The sequence below is a fragment of the Trichechus manatus genome, unplaced genomic scaffold (assembly GCF_000243295.1).
Source record: "Trichechus manatus latirostris isolate Lorelei unplaced genomic scaffold, TriManLat1.0 scaffold00037, whole genome shotgun sequence".
NCBI classification, from domain to species: domain Eukaryota; kingdom Metazoa; phylum Chordata; class Mammalia; order Sirenia; family Trichechidae; genus Trichechus; species Trichechus manatus.
The window spans coordinates 6,089,933-6,112,098 of record NW_004443973.1 but is presented as its reverse complement, the minus strand read 5'-3'; the positions used below and the strand labels follow the sequence as shown (position 1 = coordinate 6,112,098).

Sequence of the window (22,166 nt, the reverse complement as noted above, 5' to 3'; positions counted from 1 at the left end):
GACTTATATTTCAGTTTCTAAGAACACAGCTGTTGCACACAGGTATAACAGAACTTTCTTTTCTGGCACATTTGATTCTATATTTACTAGTTGTGTGATCATGGGCAAGTCATCTAAACCATCTGTGCCTCATCTGTAAAATGAGGATGATAATGAGCACCTACCTCTTCATGATGTTGTGAGGATTAATTAAATAAGTTAATATCTGTAAAGTCCTTATACCAATGCCTGGCACACAGACCTGTGTATGTGTGTGAGTACCAATAGTGTAGTAATTGTTTTAACGTTGTTATTATGTTTCTTTAATTCACCAATTTTCTTTAGATATTTTTTAAGTTAAACTATGGTGAGTACTGTGGAAGTTAAGTACCCGAGAACGTAACTTAGCTGATTGATTGGGAAGGGATGATAGAACAGCCCAGCCTACCTTGACTTTAGAATGAAAAGCCTTCTAGAAAATAAAGTCTACACGGTATGGTTCCAAATCTGTTCCTCCAAGTTTGATGTCTGAGGAGGGTATGCATTTCACACGGGGCAATGGTTCAGGGGCTGTAAAGCTATGCAGAGACGGGGATGGTCAGTCCACCTTCCAGGAAAGTCATGGAATGTATCTGTTACTCCTTCCCTCCTCTCACTTTACAAATCAGAGAAATGAGACTCAGAGAGGTAAATTAACTTGCTCGAGAACATAAAACTAGTTTATAGTGGAGCCAGGACCAGAACTAAGATCTCTGTTCACAATACTGTGCTCTTTCCATCATAGGTGGGGAAATATGCCACAATGACCCAGACATTACTAACACTACTCCCACTGCTAATGTTGCGTATAGAACAGTGTTAGGTAGGGCATATAGAGCAGTGTTAGGGTAGCTGCAAACTATGCAGTTGTGAAAATTGCCTGGAAACGCATTTATAAAAGTGACCCGTTGATGATTTACTAGTCCATAAAGGTATGTTGTCATCCTGTGTATCTTTGCTTCCAAGGTTCCCAGAAAGGCACTGTAGTAGTCTTCCCATTGTTTATCCTAGTCCTTGCCTCAAGTTTTCCTATTGGCTAAAGTATTTTTGCTGGAATTTCACCAATTAGAGGTCTGTTTGGTTTACAATACCGTTTTAAAATGCAGATATCCTGGATAGTACATTGAAGTGTTCTGGATCACTCATGCTTTAGTGTGGTTTAATCAGATTGCTTTTTCCTTACAGCCAATGTGAAAGCATCATTGAATAAATAAAAGTAATGGATACTTTTGACGTCATTGAATAAGTAAAGAGTAATGGATACTTTTGACATTTAGGGAAGTTGAGCATGAATGGCAAACCTAGGTGATGGTGTAAGTGTGGATGCTGCAGTGATCAGATAAAGAGAGAATATCCTAACGGGGTGGGAAGGAAGGGAGGGATCATCAGGAAGCAGGAAAAGAGAAAATAAAGGAGATTATAAAGAAAGTATGCAACTGATCATTTTTGTTCATTTTCAGCTTATCACCAAGGTATTGCCTGTATCGTTTCTCATTTTCCCAGCAGCCATTAAAGAAAAGAAAAGCTCTATAGGAAAACAGATTTAAAAGGAAGGGAAGCCCCATTGTCCTTCCTGCCCTGTTACGATCTTACGTGCCCCATAACCTCAACGAAAGATAGAAGATAATGGGGATTTGAACTAGGTTTTCTAGCCTGCCCACATTCTAGCTTCATGAAGCTTATTCCACAAAGTGTAAAATGGTAAAACTCCGCAAAGCTCTGAGACCAATGGAAGAAACCAAAAGGAAAGGAAACTTAAAATTTATTGAGCCACTTGCTTTCTTTGTTTGAATCCTGGCTGTCTGACTTACTAGTGTGACTTTGACAATTTCCTAACCTTACCAAGCCTCAATTTCTTCTCTATGTAATGGAGACAAGAAAATCTACTTTATGGATTGTGAAAATTAAATTAGATAATATACATGTGAAAGGCCTAGTACATTTACTGCTGGCACATAGTATGCACTCTACAAATATTAGTTGAATCTGCAGCTACTTGGTGCCACTTTAGAAGCTTCTCTTTGCTTTTTTACTGTTTCATTTGCTGCACTGCCTCCAGAATAAAGCTGATTGGCAATAGCAGTCCAGGGATAACAGTGCATGACAAACAGAAGGTGTATGTAAAAGCAGTATGATTCCATGCGGAGCCCTGGTGGCACAGTGGTTAAGAGCTCGGCTGCTAACCAAAAGGTTGGCAGTTCGAATCCACCAGCTGTTCCTTGGAAACCCTATTGAGGCAGTTCTGCTCTGTCCTATAGGGTTGCTATGAGTTGGAATTGACAACAGTGTTTTTTTGTTTTTTGTTTTATGGTTCCATGCAGTTTGAGGGAGAATTGTTTGGAAAGACTTGGTTCTGCTGTCTTCTCTGCTCAGCTCTCCCTCTTCACGTAGCTTAACCTGTTACCTGCTGCATTTTTTTTTTTTTTTTTAATTTTTCCCTCTTTGGTTTTTGTAAATCTGTGTTCTACCATTCAAATTCTGGGTTTCCTAATTTCTCAAATAGTACCATTTACTCCCAAACCCTCTAAAATTTAAATAACTACCAAGGCAAAATTGTCAATTTTTAAAATATACTTTGTTACATTTAGATATGGTTACTCCCAAAATAGCTCACTGTTATACTAACACAGGTTGGTGAGCACCTGCTGTTGTTGTTTGTTGTCATGTTATTGTTCTTGGTGATTCTGGCAGGTGGTAGAGGAAGATCTTTTTGTCTTACCTTTTTTCCACATCACTGGAACAGGTTGGAATGCAATGAACAGTAGAGCATAATGACAGTTTGTGGATACCTATTTGAACTTTTAAAATGATAAGATTTAAAGTCTCTTACTGTTCTCCAGCACCACTTACAGATCCCAGAGTGACAGAGAATTTCACTGTGACCAGATGAAGGACAAATCCCTTGGGAAAATACAGATTATTGACTAATTACAGTTCCTTCTATCTAGAATGTCCAAACCCTCAACTCTTACCCATCTTTCAAGGTCTGATTTAAATGTCATCTCATTGAAGTGTCCTCTGATCTCCAAGTCACGTGTACTCTCTTTCTGCTCTCAGGGTCCTTAGCACTTTGTACTTTCACATGTACTTAACCGCATTCTTTCTACTTTAAGATTGTGTACATGCCTTACCTCCCTTTTGGATCATAAACTGTCTGAGGCCCAGAGTAGAGGTTCTAAATTTTCCTCATCCTAGCACGTTATAATTCTGTTTGACAGCTTAGATCACTGCTTGCCTGTGATATTAGAGTATTTCTATATTGTTTCAATTTTGAGATACTTTGTGGCACAAGCTAAAAGGCACTCAAACTGCTTTTTTTTTTTTTTTTTTTTTTCTACTTTACCTTAGGTCATGGAGTGGTTCAGTATTTTAATGTAGCGTCAGCTATTTATGCAAAATACAAGTTACATGGATTTCAGTACCCTCCTGGAAATCGAATAGGTGTTTCCTTCATTGATGATGGGAGTAATGCAGCAGAGTAAGTACCATTCCAGGAGTGTTTAAAGCCAAGCTTTGAATGTACATGATTATCACATGAAGAATAAAAATAGAAAACAATTGACTTCTAAGGTAAGGGAGTAACACAAAATGAGTTACTGTTAAGAAACTGAATATTTATAGTTTTCTGTAAATTATCAGTCATTATCTCCAGTCTCCTTAGAAAAATGGCAACACAGATGGTAGCAGCACAGCTTGCATCAATGGTGTGGAATAACCCAAGTCAGCAGCAATTTCTGGTAAGTAGCTAAGAATTTAACTTTCACAATACATCAGTAACGTATAAAGTAAATGGCCTTTGTTGGTTGTCTATGTAAGAAAATTTTCAGCACTATAACAAAAGACCACATCGTACCGTGGTATAGTTGCATGTGTATATACACCTACTCCTCACTTGTCATCTATCTAATTATCTGACATTTCACATTTACAACAATAGTAAAAAATCTATTTGACTGTTTTGTGCATCAACGATGTATGTCTGGCAGTAATGAATGCCGAGGTGCGAGGTGAGAGTAACACTAGCTATGATGGTTAAGGTTATGTGTTAACTTGGCTGGGCCATGGTTGTCAGTGGTTTGACAGTTATGTAATGATATAATTTGGCAGTTACATAATGATGTAGTCATCCTCTATTTTGTAATCTGATGGGCTTAGCCTCCATTTTCACATAATGCTGATTTTCACATAAGAACCTAGTCTTTGAAACCTAACCAGGAGTGGGTGTAGTTGCCACGTATAGATAATTGCCATCTGCCTTTATCACTCAGCTGAAATTCCCTAAAGTGCAGTTTTTCTTTTTCTCATTTTGTACCTAACTTTTCAACAGCAATTTGGAGGAAGTTCTGGATCACAGTTGCCTCAAATCCAAACAGATGTTGTACTTCCATCATGCAAAAAAAAAGCCCCTCCGGAAACTCCTGTGAAAGAAAGACTTTTTATTGTGTTTAATCCTCATCCTTTACCCTTAGATGTATTAGAGGATATATTCTGGTAAGATTTCAGTTCCACAAAGATATGCTTTATAGTATGATTTATTTAAACCAGTAATTTAAACACTCTCACAGTCTTGAAACTCCCTATGTTCAGTACCTATCAGGTGGAGATAATCTGTTCTGTGATTTAAAAATCTCTCTATTTGATCACCTTTTTAAATTTATGATCATTTGCTTCTCAACTTTGTCAGTTACATGTCCTAAGTCTCCACATAGAATTTCCTGTTAATTTTGTTTTGAAGACATAACACATGTAGGATTATTTTGATAAGCTCCGTGCATGGAATGGGCAAATGATTTGTCTCTTGATAGAAGATACATCTGCATTAGCCTGTTTGTCCGCTAGAATTTTTTTTCACGTAACTTTGTAGTTGTAACTCAACTGAACACTATTAAGTATCTTCTATTTTGTCCGCACTGTTTGGATGTTGTGGGGGATAGGCTCTGTCCTTGGGATATTTATAATCACATTGAATAAGCAATTACTTGATTGTGGGTAAGAATATATAATAGTTGAAAAAGAGGGGAAAGACTCTTGTTCATTTCTGTGTTTTTGATATAACTCTTTCTGTAACTTTTTTGGTCTTTTTCACTTTTACCTTACAACAATGGTAGTGAGTTAAAAAGATAGGAGCTGCAAAAACAATCAGGAATGTAGTTCAAGTATTTTGATCTTTATTTAATTGATTCATTTAATTTATTTATTGAACTTCCTTGTGCCATGCACTGTGCTGAGTGCTACAGATATGTAAACAAAACGAATATGTAAACAAGATATTACAGTCATTGCCCTCATTAGAGCTTATCTCACGTAGGAGACAGAGAAGTGAACAGGAAATTATAATCTAGTGAGATTGGTGCTATAATAAGGAATGTACCCCATACCCATTGCCATAAAGTCAATTCCAACTCATAGTGACCCTATAGGACAGAGTAGAACTACCCCATACAAGCTACAGGATACTTGGGGGCCCCTTCACTTGAAAACTCTCAGAGCCTTCCTGAAAAAAGCAAGTTGTACGTGGAGACCTGAAGAATAAAAATAATTTAACCAGGGAAGAAAGCAGAGGTGTGGGTGGTTATTCCTGCCAGAGAAAGGAGGCCATTAGAATATGGAATTTGAGAGATTGTAAGAAAAGATGAAGCTGGAGAAGACAAGGACCATGTCAATCAAGAAAGGCCTGCAAGCTATAATAAGGAGTTTGTCCTTACCCTGGAGGCAGTGGGGAGCTGCCGAAGGGATTTTTAGGGAGTAAATTATTATATTTGTATTTTAGGAAGATCACTCATAGAAGACAGTGTGGAGAATGGATTTGAGAGGGACAAACCCAGTGGTCAGGGAAACTAGTCAAGAAGGTATTAGAGTAATATAAGAAAAAAATAATGATGGCTTAAATGAGGAAAGAAGCCTGTGTGAGGATGGAGAGAAATTTACTGAGGAGATGTTTAAGAAGTAAGATTGACATGAATTGGCGGTTGGATGTGGGGAGATGTGAAAAAGGAGTCAAGAATGTACCCCAAGTTTTAGGCTTGTTCAGCTGTATTTATCAGTTTCAGTTGATTTTTTGCTTTGTTTCAGTCGTTTTGGTAACCTGATCGAAGTTTACCTTGTGTCAGGAAAAAATGTGGGGTATGCCAAGTATGCAGATAGAATAAGCGCTAATGATGCCATTACAACTTTACATGGAAAGATCCTGAATGGGGTCAGGCTTAAAGTTATGCTGGCAGATTCCCCAAGAGAAGAATCTAACAAACGGCAAAGAACTTACTGATACTTGAGGTAAGTCCTTTTTCTGAATAAAAAAGCACTGACTAAATAGTCTAGCAAGAGGAGTACGTATGCGCCTTAATTATGAGCTTTCTTCTTAGGGATTTAGTAGTCTGTTAAAAGTACTTTGGCTTCAAACTTTGCTGATAACCTACAGATCAGGGGTTAATTTTACTATATATTCTTTAATTAAACTTTAAAAAATATTTTTGACATTTACTGGGTAGATATTAAATAATGCCCTTCTGTAAAATAAGATTTCAATTAGAAAATGAAATTAAAGTAACTTTTTTGTTTGACAGTGTTTTAGATATAAAGATTGGACTTTTCACTGTGTGCTTGTATCAACTTTAATGTTAAGATATTTCTAAAGATTTTTAATTTGCATAATTTTTGTCTTGAGTTATAAATTGAGGTAATTTATAACAGTCTTTATAAAGAACATTTTGACTTCTCCCTAATAAATTGCCTAATAAGTAATATCAAATAATATATCTTTTTCAGACCTTTTGATCCTAAATGTTGGTATTTTTCTGGACTTATGTTTGTGAGTTTGTGCATTAAAACTATACATTCAGAAAATATTCTCATGTGTATATATACATACATACATATATATATTAAAAAAAAAAACCCTGACAATCAATTTATCAGAAACTCTGCTGTCTTTTCTATATAGTGATAGATAACAACCATATGAATTTCTTTTTCTTTTATTGATTTTCAAAAATCAAAACTTAAATTTGTTTTTTTATGGCAGTCAGTTTGTATTTCTATGGTTTGGGGAAACATTCTTTAAAGTTAGAAATGTTCAGCTCTTTCTACTTTTTATTTTCTAAATGAATTCTGAGTTTCAGGGAAAGCTGAAAGTTTTCCTGCTTCTCTACATACCAGCTTCCCAAGTCCACTACAGGTCAAATGGTAGCAATTGACAAGCACTTTCAATTCAATTTGAAGTGACTGGCTTGAAAGTCTCTCTTCACTCCAGGTTTTCCTTCTGACCATTTTTGTGAGCTGACAAGTATCAGAATAGATTGGCTCAGGCCTTAACTTCTGATGACTCTTCTGCTAGTAAAGCAACTCAGGTGATTATGATTAGTTCCTCCTTCAGAGAAGGCAGTTGGCAGTAAGATGTGCCCGTTGGGTCCGTTATGAAGAATTCTAATTTAAAAATACTTTATTTAATGACAAACATCACTCGCATTACTCCATACATTGTTAGTAATTTAATCCTAGAAATATTAAATCACCAGTGAAGAAGAATTAGCAAGTCTTTCTTACAACAAAGCAGTTTTTAGTGTTTATGAATAAACTGTTAAGAACTAAGTTCTGTTTAGACAAGCTATGCTCTAAAGTAACATACAAGAATATGTTTATTCCTGTCTGTGAATATTCCAATATATAGGTAAAAATTAATTCTTGCTTTTCTTCAAAGAATCTCTGTCCTTAATAAAGGACAATAATACTGACTTTTTAGTATGGAAAAATGTATAAATTACTCTGATTGAGCCTTTACTAATGATTATTTACATAGTAAAAAGAATATTGGACTTAAGATCAGAAGATCTGGGTTGAAATTCCAGCTCTGCCATTGAGCGTGGATGATCTCTTCACCTTTTTGAGACCCAGTTTTTTCATCGGGTTATTGAGAGAAAGTGGATCAACAAAATTGCTTGTAAAATGAAAAATGCTTTGCAAGTTTAAGATAAAACACTTTCATTGGTAGCTTCAGTGAAACCTTTGAAATATCATCTCATCCAAAATAATGCAGTCTAAATGGTCAGAAACTCAAAGTTTTATGATACAAAAACGAGCCTGGTGGTACAGTGGTTAAGCCCTCAACTGCTAACCAAAAGTTGGTGGTTTAAACCCACCAGCGGCTCTGAGGGAGAAATATGTGACAGTCTGCTTCAGTAAAGATTCAAAACCAAACCCCTTGCCGTCAAGTTGATTTCGACTCATAATGACCCCGTAGGACAAAGTAGATCTGCTTCATAGGGTTTCCAGGGAGCAGCTGGTGGATTCAAACTGCCGACCTTTTGATTAGCAGCCCAACTCTTAACCACTGCACCACCAGGGCTCCAGCCTAGAAGACTCAATGGAGCAGTTCTACTCTGTCCTGTTGCTATGAGTCAGAATTGACTCGACGGCACATAGCAACAACAACGATATAAAACTATCTTATAGCCAGCTGGTTCTGTGAGAACTGAAGTCTTTAATACCACTTTTCCCCCTTAAAAGTGATGTACATTCATCCAATTCACTATATTAGAGGAAGTATACATTCTTCAGCATGGCTTGTCATAAAAACACAAATCTGTCACTTTTCCATTATTGAAGTGTTACACATACTCAGGGCAAGAATAGAGTCAGGTCAGATTAGCTCAGAATGGTGATTTGGGTAGACTATAATTAGCAGTACTGTTTTTGAATGTTTTCTAACTGCTGCATGACTTTTTTATTTATTTTTGCTGCAGATACTCTATTTACCATGAACTCCATAACGAGATTCTTCTCCTTCGTTGTACATTAAATAAAGTATCTTATGTTATGGTTCCATAAAATAGTATGAAAGACTTTCACAAATTTTACATTATTTTAACAGCTGAAGTTTTTTAGGAGCACACTTTTTGTTTTCTTCTCTAATTTCAAGAGGACACAAACATAGCTCCTGAAAGCTAGTTCCTTTCGTCTCTGAAGAATAAGCCTAGGATTAAAGTAAGCCACACTTAGGAAATAGGAGAAGAAACTGGTCTAAGAATATAGCTTTGAAAGTAAGTTCTCTTTTAAGGAGATGGATCTGATGTGCAAAATACATTTCTCTTTCAATGTGAGGAAAGTAGAAATTTCAGTATTTCAAAGCATTCTGATTTTGTAATAATTCACAGTGTTTTCCCTCCAGAAATTGAGTACCTGCTTGCATCATCTTTGTAAGTAAGTTTGGTTTTGCTCACCTAGGGGCATTTGTGATTAAGTAAGCAGATAACATCAGTTATATTGAAATAAAGGAACAATTAGGAAATGTTAGGAATACTATATACAATAGCTCTTTCCTTTCAGGTGATGATTTTCATACTTGTGTTGTGTTCTTTCTGCAGAACAGAGACTAAATAATGACATAATCCTCAGCTGACTGACTGAAAATGTGACTGGACGCACTCCTTGTGGACAGTTGACAGCTTTTTTTTTCATATAACCTGATAGTCTGTGCACAACATTGTTTTGTCTGGGGAGCAGGGATTGCTGACATGTATTTTCTAATCCACACATTAATGCTAAAACTAATATAGTAGTTGTTTCATAGAACAATATGTTGTTAATGTGTAGCAGAAATAAAGTTTTCTTTGCTTAACTAAGTCATGCCTTATTTATGTGAAAGACGAGAATGAAAAAATTTAATAGACATTGTTTAGAATTTTATTAAATGACATATTTCATTGATTTTGAGACGCACATTCTTTCACATTTTAATGCCACTGATATTAGAAACATCTTAATTAATTGTGTGTCATAGTGCGATCGACAACCTTTTTCTTAGTAGAATATAAAGGTGCTTCTTTCAATCAGTTGCATCTTAGAGTCAATGAAATATGGTAATTGCTATTCAGTCTACACATGCAGGTTAACTACTTATTCTAAGAAGAAGATCCAAAAGACATATCATTAGAAGTATTTTTATCCTGTATTTTTAGAGTTACACCAAAATTTGTTGGTAATTTTCTAAAGATCTTTCAAGATTATAGAGCAGAGCAATAGTGATAAAAGTGAAAAAATTAAAAGTTATGATGGTAATAAGTTTAAATAAATGATAGAGGCTTTGGGGGTGGACATTTTTCCCTTATAAATACAGAAGTGTAATGACCACTGCAAAAATATAACATGTAAACAGTTTTCAAGACATACTATGATAAGTGTAATAATGTCAAAGTTAAAGATTAAAATTTTCATTAGGAACCTATTCTGCTTATGTTTTGAAAACCTAAGAAAAAATTTTATCAGCTCTTGAGTAAACAATATGTATGAAAAATGGTACATTTAAATCAAGCACTTGGCACCTTAAAAAAAGATATTTATGGTATATAATTGTTAAAACATCACTTAATTATCTCCTTATTATGTCTGTCACATTCTCAGTTCAACTAAAAGTAGGGGAAGATTAAATTCACTGAACATAGTAGAGTATTTCATGCTGCAACATCCCTCCACTGAAAAATTTAAATCCTTTTTTTGAATCAGTAATTTTAGTAAATTTCAGTAAGAAAATCCACTCTTATCTTCCCAGGTAGGACTTACTGAATAATAATTGAACCAAGGATCTTTCTGTGGGTGAAAGGACATATTTAAAAATGAAAGCAAATTCTCTTTAAAAATCAAAAACCTGAATCAGGAGAAATGAGGATTAATTAGCAACAGATAGATTTGTTCAGCCCAAACTCATTTACTGCACACCTAGTTCAGTTTTCACAGATTGGAGTTTAATTGGACCTTAAAAGTTATCTGCCTCTGTCGCCCAAGTAATGCTTGAATTCCCTCAAAAATATTCTTGCCAGGTCATTAAACAGAGCAAAAGTAATAGTTAATAGGCAGGGAGCACTCTACTTTCTACTTGAGTCCGTTGCAGCTTTGGTTAATCCTCATAATTGAGATAAAATTTGATTCTGTTCAATTTTCACCCATTAGTCTTCTAAGTTTTCCATTGGGCCATATAGAAGCTGAATCTCTCAAATGGTAGCTATTATATAACCTCCTGCGCTCTATACATTTTCTGTTCAAATTATATAATCCCAGTTTCTCCAGCATTTCCTGCATTTAAGGTTGGCCAGCCATTGTCAGCAAACAGCTGTGATTTTGCTAAGGTTCCTCGTACAGGTTTCTATCCTCGAGTCCTTCATGTAAGTTCTAAATAGACTTGTATAATACCTCTCTGCCTATAAAGCACTTCTTTAATTTTTCAGTGCAATCTTCTGTTTTATGTTCTTGATCCCAGTTACATGTCTCAATGAACAGTGCTTTACTGTGCATTTAATTTTAATCTCAACCATTTAGACTTAGATGCTTTTCTGTCTCTTGAAGTTGATCCCTAAAACTTTTTAAGAGCCAGAATGTCACATTTTTCTTAAAAATGAAGAAAGTCTAGAACCTGAGAAAAAACATCAAACTACTGCTTCTGTCTTCACCTAAACATTTACTTCTCAAATGCAGTATAAGAACGTAATATATGGATATTTAGATGTTCTACGTATGTCAGTTATTAAAACTGCTGACTTGGTGAGTTTTTATTAGATATAAGTTGCTTGGAGACCTGGTGGCATAGTGGTTAAGAGTTCAGCTGCTAACCAAAATGTTGGCAGTTCAAATCCCCCAGCCACTCCTTGGAAACCCTATGGGACAGTTCTACTCTGTCCTATAGGGTCGCTATGAGTCGGAACCAAATAGATGGCAGTTAACAAGAATAATAGTTGCTTAATTAAAAAAAAAAAAGAATGACAAACAGTACTGGTCAGTAAACTCTCAAGTATATGATTCAGATAATATGTAACATTTAAAATAAAACCTGATCAAAACTTTCTTGTAAATTCATTGATTCGGGTTTTTTATTGGTATATTACAGGTGTCAAAAACAGTTGTAAAATTTGCTGCTTCTAAAGCATCATCTCCCAATCTGCATTACTGGAAATACTAGTGTCTTGAGAGGAGTTGAGGAGTGTTCCTTAGGAAAAAAAAAAATTTCATGGTCAAATACATTTAGAAAATGTTCAGTTAATCTTAGTTACACAGATTTCTTGGCCATGGGACTTCTCAGAGGCATTAGTATGTTAATGAACACCATGAATCTGTAAGAGAGGGCCATAGTATGCGCTGTTTCCAATTTTATTTGACCTATGGAATATGTTTTTAGAGGAGCACTACGAACAGGGCACTAGTATTCTGAGGAATATCTTTTAGGTAAGATTCTTCTAGAATGTATATATTTTTTCATTCATATGATCTGGTATGATTTAATTTACAAGTTTATTTGTTAAGCTTTTTTTTAATCCTACCTTAGGTTAAAAGTTAATGAAAAATACTAAGGAAATTATTGCTTTAAAATTTTAAATTTTTCTGAACTCTTCTATTTTAGTTGGAATCCTACTCAAAATTAATGAAATAATGAAAAATAGAAGTAAGGGATTTTACCACCAGATGGTGATAAACCTTGCTACTCAAAAATAGTGAAATACTGCATTTCAATGTTATTTAAGGCACCAAACCTTAAATGAAAGATTTGTATTGCCTGAAACAGTGGTTCTTAAACTTTGGTATGTACAAGAATCACTTTGGGTTTTGTTTATAATAGAGATATGCTGATTCTGCAGGCTTGGAGTGGGCCCCAGAGTGTACATTTTTCAATAAGCTCCTTCAGTGGTTCCTAGGGGGCAGCCATTGACATTCACTTTGCAATATTCTATGTGTTAAACCTTAGGTTAGACTGTGTAAAAGTAGGGTATTGAGAAGTTTTCAAGTCTTTTCTTTCAGAATTTTTTAGAATTAAGCATCCACTTTTCCTTCAGTTTATTATCTCTAAATGTGAATTGCATTAAGATGTTGAAAAACACAAGCAGTTTCACAAATAACAAAATAAAGGCCAGCTTTTTCATGTTAGCAATATTTTTTGATGTTTTTAAAAGGTGAGGATTATTTGTTTTAGCATTCAAAGCTGCCGCCTAATTTTATTTTTTATTTACATTTATTTTAAAGTACATTATAGTAATAAGTTATTCACCATTAGAGATACTTTATATTCTTCTTAAATGACAAGCATGAAGGACATGTGATTATCAACAACATCTAAAAAGTTGAAATAGAATAATCAAAAGGGTATAGAAATATATCTATATATACGTGAGTGAGCTTGTCATCCTAAAGTGAATTCTTTTATAAAACGAATGCTCCTTTGGTGCACACAAAAATCTGTTGATATATAGGTGCATTTTAACTTTTAATAACTAACTTTAATCATAAAACTAAAAACCAATGAAGGCAAAAACAAATGAAATATTTTATAGTCTTTTCAGCTAGAGGTGTAGCCACACATAGGCTTTGTATCTTCCATACATAGGTGGTAATAAGCTCTATTACAAATGGTAGCAATTATTTTTACATATGATTGCGATAAAGAGAAAAAACAGATCATCCTTATTAGGTAAGTTCCATTTTCATATCTGAATTCTAATAAATGGATTGCATTATTTCCTTTTCTAGAAACAGTAACTCAAGAATACATGGATCCTGGAAACCGAAGGTATGGTATTGTTAGGGGATCAGAAATATTTAATTAAAATGTGAACTTACAGTTTATTCGTTACAATGACCACACCTTGAGTTCATGTAAGATAGAACTTGTCCTCAGGGGAAAATGCAATCCCCACTATGTTTTGAGAAGGTTATCAGGCCCTGTAAAATATGGTTGAGTGATTATCACAGGAAAAGGGAACTCTGACCATCATGTAAATGGTTAAAGCCCTCAGCTGCTAACCAAAAGGTTGGCAGTTCAAGTCCATCCAGAAGTGCCTCAGAAGAAAGGCCTAGTGATCTACTTCTGAAAAATCAGCCATGGAAAACTGTTGAATTTGCAGTGCTTTTGGTGTGACTATTTTCACCAAAATTAAGAAAAAGAAAAACCTTATGGAGCACAGTTCTGCTCTGACACACATGAAATTGCCATAAGCCAGAATCGACTTGATGGCAACTGGTTGGTTATGACTAATAAGTGAATTGTAGCCAATATCTGGGTGGTAAGGTTCACGTAAGCTAGCTAACCTGCGCATTGACCAAGACTGCAAAATTTGGCATCCATAGAGACTGCCTATCTGACCATATTGCTGCAGAAATGGTGGAAGGAAGACAGCAGAAGACTGTTTTAAAGAAAATTATATGTGAAATACAAGAATCAAGAGTTGTCTGGACAGGCAAGGACTTTTTCCCATAAAAATTGGACAGAATATTCAGCACAGTAGGGCCACCAAAGTGCTTACTCACAGATACTCTGTGAATCTGTACTCATTGAATTTTCTTTCCTCTATCTCCATTTCTGATTTTGTAGGTAAATGATACTGCAATTAACTGATTTTCTTGTTCCTATATTAATATTATTTTCCAGCATCACCAGTACACATGTCACAGCATTCATTAGCACAAAGTTCTTTGGGGTTTTTTTTTTTTTGTTTTGTTTTTTAATGCTAAAAGAAGACAGTTGATATCAGCTACTTTGAAGTCATCTAATTAATGTCTGCTAACTAAGCACCCAGCTGCTAACTGAAAGGTTGGCAGTTTGAGTCCACCAGCCGCTCTGCAGGAGAGAGATGAGGCAGTCTGCTCCTGTAAAGATTGCCTTGGAAACCCTGTGGGGCAGTTCTACTCTGACCTTTAGGGTCACCATGAGTCAGAATCGACTAGACGGCAATGGGTTTTATGGAATTTACCAGAAGATCTGCCTGTTGTGTTAGTTTTTTACTGTAGGAGAAGTTGGTTTTTGCATTCTTACATCATTGCTCCATTGACACAAAAGACTTTCTTCTCTTTCCACATTTGTACATTAGTAACTTAAGAAATATAAGGGCCAATGTGATGTTTTGGGGAAGGTGAGAAAGGAGATAACCATTTTTTACTTGTAGGACTGGCTTTAAGAGAATTCTGCAGTAGTTCTGAGGGCACTGAACAGGCTGACCTGCTTGGCAATGTCAAGATTGGACCAACTAGGCAAAAAAGAGTATACCAGAAGCGACAACTTCTGTCTTGTTTGATCATCAGAAACTCCTGCCAGGGCTGATCTACCATTAGGTACCATCTTGGCTTAAACCTATCATCAGAAATTCCTAACAGAGCTCATTTCTTCATACTTTTACTGTAAATATGGAAATCTTAGGCAATAAGGAGCCTATACCAGGCACTGAAATGTAGTCCCATGTATCACCCACCTCAGTCTTGTTTCACAGCAGTAACTTAGAGGAAGTAGATCTCCTTTACATCATAGTAAAAGATTAGCAGTGTACCTGGATACCCGCTTCCACTTTATAGCTTTTAGTCATTTGTAACATAGGAATTTATCATGTTTTCTAGATCTTGTTGATATTTTTAGCCTTCAATTCCCCAAAAGCAAGTTTCATATCTGTTAGCCACGGTGCCTCTTTGGGCCTGTTTTCCCATCTAGAAAATAAGATTGATAATAATTATTAATGTAAATACAAACACCTGCAACTCAGTTGTCAACAGAAATACCCATGAAAACATTCAAACAGAAAAAAATCAATATCAGTCATAGAAACTTAGGTAAGAATAAGGGAAGTGAGAAGGAATTTCTACTGAATAAAGTACAAAGGATTTTTTTTTTTTTAAGTGACTGACTCAAATTTTATATCAAGTAACTTGTCAGTAAAGCAAGATGGCACCTTAGCTTCCCAATTTTTAACACTCCTTATTAACTTATGTACATATTATTAACTCTACTATTAATCTAAGACAGATACTGAGAGTCCCATCACAATATACTTTATTCTGCATTTCTTAACTGATGATACTGAAGCTACAGTGTCTTGGAGCCTTTGCTTAATCAAGAGAACCACAGCTGGCATGTACCTGGGCAGTGGGGTCATAAAAGAAATCCCACCTCTGACCAGCAGAGCAATTCTGAGTAACAAAGGCAGTATAAGGGACCCAGAAAGATCTCTTCTTAGCTTCTGTACATCAGCTGTTTTAGAATACTTATAAAAGGATTGAAAAAAAAAAAAAAAAAACCTGAAACATGTTCTTTCCATCCTCTTCTCTCCTAAGAACACTGGTCTTATTGCAAGGAAATCCCTTACTCTCTTTTACCCTAAGCCAAGATCTGATGGGTCTCCTTGGATTTACTGGAGGAATGAAATGGGTCTAAGTTTGGTGTTGGATTCCATCAGCACCTGAGTGGACTGTAAAAGAGGTGATAGCAATCCTCAGAGCCTGACGTTTCCCCTGAAATTGCCTTAAATAAATCTATCCTCATTCAGAAATAAGTAATTAAATGGGTAGGAGATTTAAACAGGCATTCACAAAAGAATACCAAAAAGGGATAGCAGTTTCTTTCTTTCTTTTTTTTTTTTTTTTTGTGGAGAAAGGGAGGAGGAGGGTTAGGTAAATTCCTTATTTTTTATAAAGAAATTCTTTTTTACCTTGACAGTTAAATATAAGTTTAAGAATCTTCTTTAAAACAATTAAGTGGTCAACCAAATTGGTTATCAAGCAAATACAAATTAAAACTACAATATCATACCCGCACACTTGTAAGAACAGCAAAAATTAAAAAATCGACAATACTAAATGTTGGTGAGGGTATGGAGCAACAGGAACTGTCATAAACTGCTGGTGGGAGTGTAAATTGCTCAAACTTTGGAAAATGTTTGACAGTATCTACAAAAGTTAGACATATGTTTACCTTCAATTCATCAATTCGACTTCTAGGCATATATCCAACAGAGATGTGTAGCAAAAGACATACCGGAATATTCTCAGCAGCATTATTCATAGTAACCTCAAATTGCAAATGACCACAATGTCCATCAACAGAAAGCACACAATGGGATACTATGCAGCAAGGAAATTAACTTTTGCTACATACAACGGTTTGGATGAATCTCACAAACATAATGTTGAGCAAAAGAATCCAGCCAAAAACAGAAAATGTACTGTATGATTTCCATTCATAGAAAGTTCAAAAACAAGCAAAACTTCCCTTTGGGCAAGGCGGGCACAAAGGGAGCTTACAGAGTGCTGATAATCTTTCTTGACCAGCGAGGTGTTCACTTTGTGATACCTTTTTGAGCTGTACTCTATGTAGCAGAGCCCTGGTGGCACAGTGGTTAAGAGTTCAGCTGCCAACCAAAAGGTTGGCAGTTCAAATCTACCAGGCTGTTCCTTGGAAACCCTAATGGGGCACTTCTGCTCTTTCCTATGGCGTCACTGTGAGTTGAAATCAACTCTATGGCAAGGATATTATCCCCCCTATGGTTTATGTATTTTTCTGTATTTATCAGAAACTTTAAAGTTTTTGTTTCTTGATGAGTAAAGAAAAATCAGCAAATTTTGTGTGCCAGTTCTGCAGTGTGAGAGAGGAGCAATGCCCTGAGGCATTTAGAAGGAAGGGCTTTCTTTATATTTCCAATGGATGTGTAGCAGGAAATGTTAAAAAACGTCTGCTTCACCTCCCACTATGGTGTAAGAGGGCATTTTAATGACAAGAGGGCAAGAGAAGAGTAAGGGACTAGAAAAAAAGATGAGAAGCTAAATTGAATTTTGTTTCAGGAGCAGTAATTAGTTGTAGCACTGAAGAAAATCTAATCCATGATAAAAAAAAACCGTGAATATCAAACTGCTTTTCAGAGCCCTAGGGGTTCACATGAGCCCAAAAGCAGCATGTGGAGGTGGCTCTATCAACCAGAGTAGATCTGCCTTCATCAATGTTATATGTTGTGCTGAATAAGCTTTCCTTTAAGGGATTCTGCAACTTAAATAAGTTACAATAAACAGGCATCTTCAGTAAGGGAAAACGTACAGATAAAAACAACTGATCACAGAGATTTATTATTTGAATAATAGATGTTCCCAAAGAAGACAACAAAACAAATGAAACAATAATCAGTTTTAATAGAAGAAACCTTGTTGATCTGAAAAAGGCTCACGTCTCAAGATCCTCTACTATACATTAAATGGCAGCTGGAATGAAGCAAAGTCTAGAGTTTTGTAGTTCAGAATTTCTCCACTCATCCAAGTTGCGAAGGTTAACAGATATTTTTTGATATGCAGCATACTAGCCCTTTGCCATTACTTGAATGTAATTATCAGACTACCAAGATGAACCAAAATTAAGAATAAAAAAATGAGAAAAGAAAGGCCAGTTGGTGAGTATTGAAATCAGTGAAACTATTAGGATAATACAGATAATCGTTGTAAATGTGATTGTTCAAATGAGATTTATTGTATGACTTAATCTGTTCCAAAAAATTTTAATGAGATTTATAGTCCCAGATTAAGTTAATGAAGACCAAGAAGGGATGGCAGTTTTTTGGGGGGGGAATGTGAAGAAAAGGATAAATTATCTTTTGTAAAGAAAAATTAAAACTTTTTATTCTGGGTTTTTTTGTTTTTGTTTTTTACTTTGATAGTTATAACAATCTTTTTGAAATCTGTTAAGGTGGTTAATAATAAAATTAATAATGGAATGTCTACTGTCCAATTCCTAGAAAAGACAAAAATGAAATAGTATGACAAAACTTAAAAAAGAAGAAAGCCCTTAAGACCAGTATGGTTTAAATTGCTTTAATTCTATTAAAAGGTTAATATAATTTGGATTTAAAAACATAATGGAATGGCTTGCTTTTTCCAAGAAACTCACCTCTTAATCAAATTCTGTCACGAACACATAACACAAAAAATAGAATGCAGTTTAAGGGAGAAAGCATAAGGCAGAGTAACGGGCCTATAATAATAATAATTTTTTAAAAACTGGAAGCATGTTCTTTCCAGCCTTTTTGTCCTAAGAACTTTGGTCATATTACAGAGAAATCCCTTACCCTCTTTTACCCTAAGCATAGGTCTGATGGATCTCCTTGGATTCCTGGAGGAATGAAATGGGTTTAATGTCTGGATATCATGGGTCTACCAGCTGGATATTACATCAGCACCTGAGTGGACTGTAAAAGAGCTGATACCAATCCTCAGAGTTTGACATTCTCCCTGTAACAGTTTTTAAAGAGCAGAAGTTGTACAGACTCTGTTATTTAACCACAAGGTAATAAAACTAGAAAATAATAAAAGCACAGTCATCTGGAAAATAAAAACAGCCCTCTTTTAGACAAAAAAAAAAATTTTTGTCAAAAAAAATTAAAATAGAGTGGAAATAAGAATGGCAAATAAAACCGTAGAGGATGATGTGTTTAAAAGTATACTGAAAGGCAAATTCACAGCCATTATTACGTAAAAAGAGGGAAAATAAGTGTTAAACGTAACACAAGAAACAAACATAGCATAAAGATAAGACTAATTAGGAAAAAATAGGCAACCTCCTGGCAAATGTATTCTTTTTTTGAAATCAAAATCAGAAATAATAAAGGTGTTGAAAACAGAGGAGACTTAAAAACAAATGCTAGCCTTAATTAAATTTTAATTTTTTAATGAAATGTTCAGTAAATAAGTTTAGAAAATCTACTCAACAAGAATTAGAAAACCTGAACATGTAATAGCCAAAGAAAAAATGCAGATAATCAATGAGTTATATCTCTTCAGATGAGCCCTGATCATTTTATGCATTCTTTGAGACTTTTGAGAAGCACAATATTCCTGTGGTATATAGATTTTTCTTTTCCCTGTAGACAGAAAAAGATGGAGTATACACAATCCATTTTGCATAATTAACTTTACCTTGACAACAAAATTTAATGAAGGCAATTAAAATCAAAGGTATAGATCTTATTTCACCCATGAATATGGGTGCAAACCAATCTAAGTAAGAAGTTAGAAAATACAAATAATATGTTATAAGAACACTACACTATCATCATGTCGAGTTTATCCTTTGATAAAAGAGTAGTTCACACATTTGGGGGAAAAAAATGCTATTACTATAATACATATCTTCAGAGGACCCCAATGAGATCTGTTTGCTGAAATTGATTACTTGTCCATTGCTGTGACATACAAATCCAGTGGATTGTTTGATTGAAGACTGGTTTACTTGAAACAATCACTAGCTGGACAGACAGGTTTTGTCAGATTTGTGTAAACAGATCAGTGTGTAGTCTGTCCCCCCAGCTACGTGATTGCTGTATAATGAGCAAGGCATGAAGTGGACATTGATGAGGCAATTGCTAAAACTGCTTGGACAACTAAATTTATTGAGCCCTTAATATTTGCTAGACTCTGGGCCAATTGTTTTACATACATCTCCACAACTCACTGAGGTAAGTACTATTCTTCCCATTTTATAGAAAGGAAGTACAAATGCATTCAAAGAGTCACTTGCCTAACTAAGGTCACATAGCCATCAAATGAGGAAGCTGGACTTTAGATACAGGCAGTCTTAATCCAACACCACACTCAACCACTGCACTAGATACCAATGACTCTAGCAGAGATTTGGTTCCCTGAGTGGCACAAACAGTTAAGCACTCAACTGCTAGCCAAAAGGTTGGCGCTAGTGGTTCAAACACATCCAGAGGCACCTCAGAGGACAGGTCTGGCAATCTGCTTCCCAAAGGTCACAGCCTTGAAAACCCTATGGAGCATTTCTGTTCTGCACACGGGGGGTTGCCATGAGTCGAAAGGGACTTGACAGCAACTAACAACAATAACAATGTAGAGATTACAGAAACATGCAGTGACACCTCAACTGAATATTATGCAACAACAAATCCTTCAAAAACCATGGGATAGTATGGAAAAAATGGTTATTCAGTGAAAGCAAGCAGGATACAAAATTGCATATAACGTGATTTCTAATTCTTTTAAGCTAGCAAGAGTTTGAAAAGTCAAAAGTGTGTTTTTCATCATTGCCCACTTTTCCTTGGTGAACATGTATTTTATAATAAAACATCTGAGAAGATTCCCCAACTAGATTGTAAGCTTTTTGTGAGCAAAAGCTATACCATATTTATCTTGGTTAACCCAGCCATGCACCTTCACATAAAAGGCACAAAATAAATGTTTATTCATTTGGATTACAGCATAAAGGATTCCTGTTTTTGCCTTTGAAAAATATTTTTAACATCAACATGTGTCTCCTACAGCAGAGATTCTTTGTAAACAAGTCCATATTCTTTATGAATATTCTAGTTGTTTAGATGCCACCTTTTCACCTATGGAGTGTAACTGTGGCATCACTTAAGTTCACATACTAGTTCAACAACTGTTTCTTTTATTAGGAATGAAGAGATCATTTTATTCCATTGTATGGCCTGTTGAGACTGGGATGAAGGAAAAGTATAATGGAGATGAGAAGAAGTGAAGAAAGCAAGAGAAAAGAATTACAGATGGCAGGATAAAGAGGTGATGGGTTGGCGGCTTCTGGGTCAAAGTGTTGGCTCCGTTTTTAGCTTGATTGTAGACAGTTACTCAAGAAATACATTGAGCACCTGTGTACTGGGTGTCAGGAACACAATGATGAGAAGGAAGAAAATAGATGACTTCCTTGCTCTTAAGTAGCTTAGTCTAATTATGATGTAGTTTGAGGAAATAATGTACAGTGGGCTCAGGTGCCACTTGAATAAGGCAGCAGTCCCCCAAAACTATCACCTGTCACTTTCAAAGGATTCACCAGAACAAAAGAATTCCCTTTATCTATCCTCCTTAATTTGTTCACACTTGATTTTCTTTTTGTTTGTTTGTTTTACAGGGTTTGGGGTTGTTTTTTTTTGAGGAAAAAATTACAACAAGTTGCACAAATCTTAAGTGTAAGTCTCAAATTTTGACAAATGCATACACACTTGTAATCCACTGTCGGTGACTATTTCTATGGGTCCTTTGTGTACATCCTACAGGCAGAGGCACTGACTCTTTTCAAGGATGTTTTGGAAGATAAGGATACTGTCTCCCTCTGGAGCAAAGGACAAGTTTGTTTACTGTCCAGTATAATAAAAATAATGTCTTCTTGGGGAAGTCACAACTTGACCAAGGCAAGATCATGGAAGCTGCACTGACACATCCAGACTCCCTGCGGGACTGAACTACTGGGCTGAGCGCTGGGGACCAAGGTCTTGGGGGACACCTAGCTCAATTGACATAACAGTTTATAAAGAAAATGTTCTACATCCTACTTTGGTGAGTAGCATCTGGGCTCTTAAAAGCTTGTGAGCAGCCAACTAAGATACTCCACTAGTCCCACC

General features: G+C 35.6%; 1 protein-coding gene across 4 annotated transcripts in view; it reads left to right on the top strand.

Moving 5' to 3' along the window:
• The window catches only part of RBM45 (RNA binding motif protein 45), a 32,404-nt gene extending 10,444 nt beyond the window's left edge, over nucleotides 1–21,960 (top strand). Inside the window, exons 6-12 of one of the 4 annotated variants that reach the window (XR_002823961.1) lie at nucleotides 3,367–3,496; nucleotides 3,671–3,755; nucleotides 4,346–4,509; nucleotides 6,091–6,291; nucleotides 13,522–13,561; nucleotides 21,207–21,734; nucleotides 21,822–21,960. Coding sequence is in view for 3 of the 4 variants with exons in the window: in XM_023730532.1 (XP_023586300.1) it covers nucleotides 3,367–3,496; nucleotides 3,671–3,755; nucleotides 4,346–4,509; nucleotides 6,091–6,283 (572 nt within the window). In the remaining variant the exon portion in view is untranslated. Of the gene's footprint in view, nucleotides 1–3,366; nucleotides 3,497–3,670; nucleotides 3,756–4,345; nucleotides 4,510–6,090; nucleotides 6,931–9,377; nucleotides 11,761–13,521; nucleotides 13,562–18,876; nucleotides 19,182–21,206; nucleotides 21,735–21,821 lie in introns of those variants that run through there. The other 3 variants (XM_023730532.1, XM_004375468.3, XM_023730533.1) reach the window with 3 other exon arrangements.
• The last annotated feature ends 206 nt before the right edge of the window (nucleotides 21,961–22,166 follow it).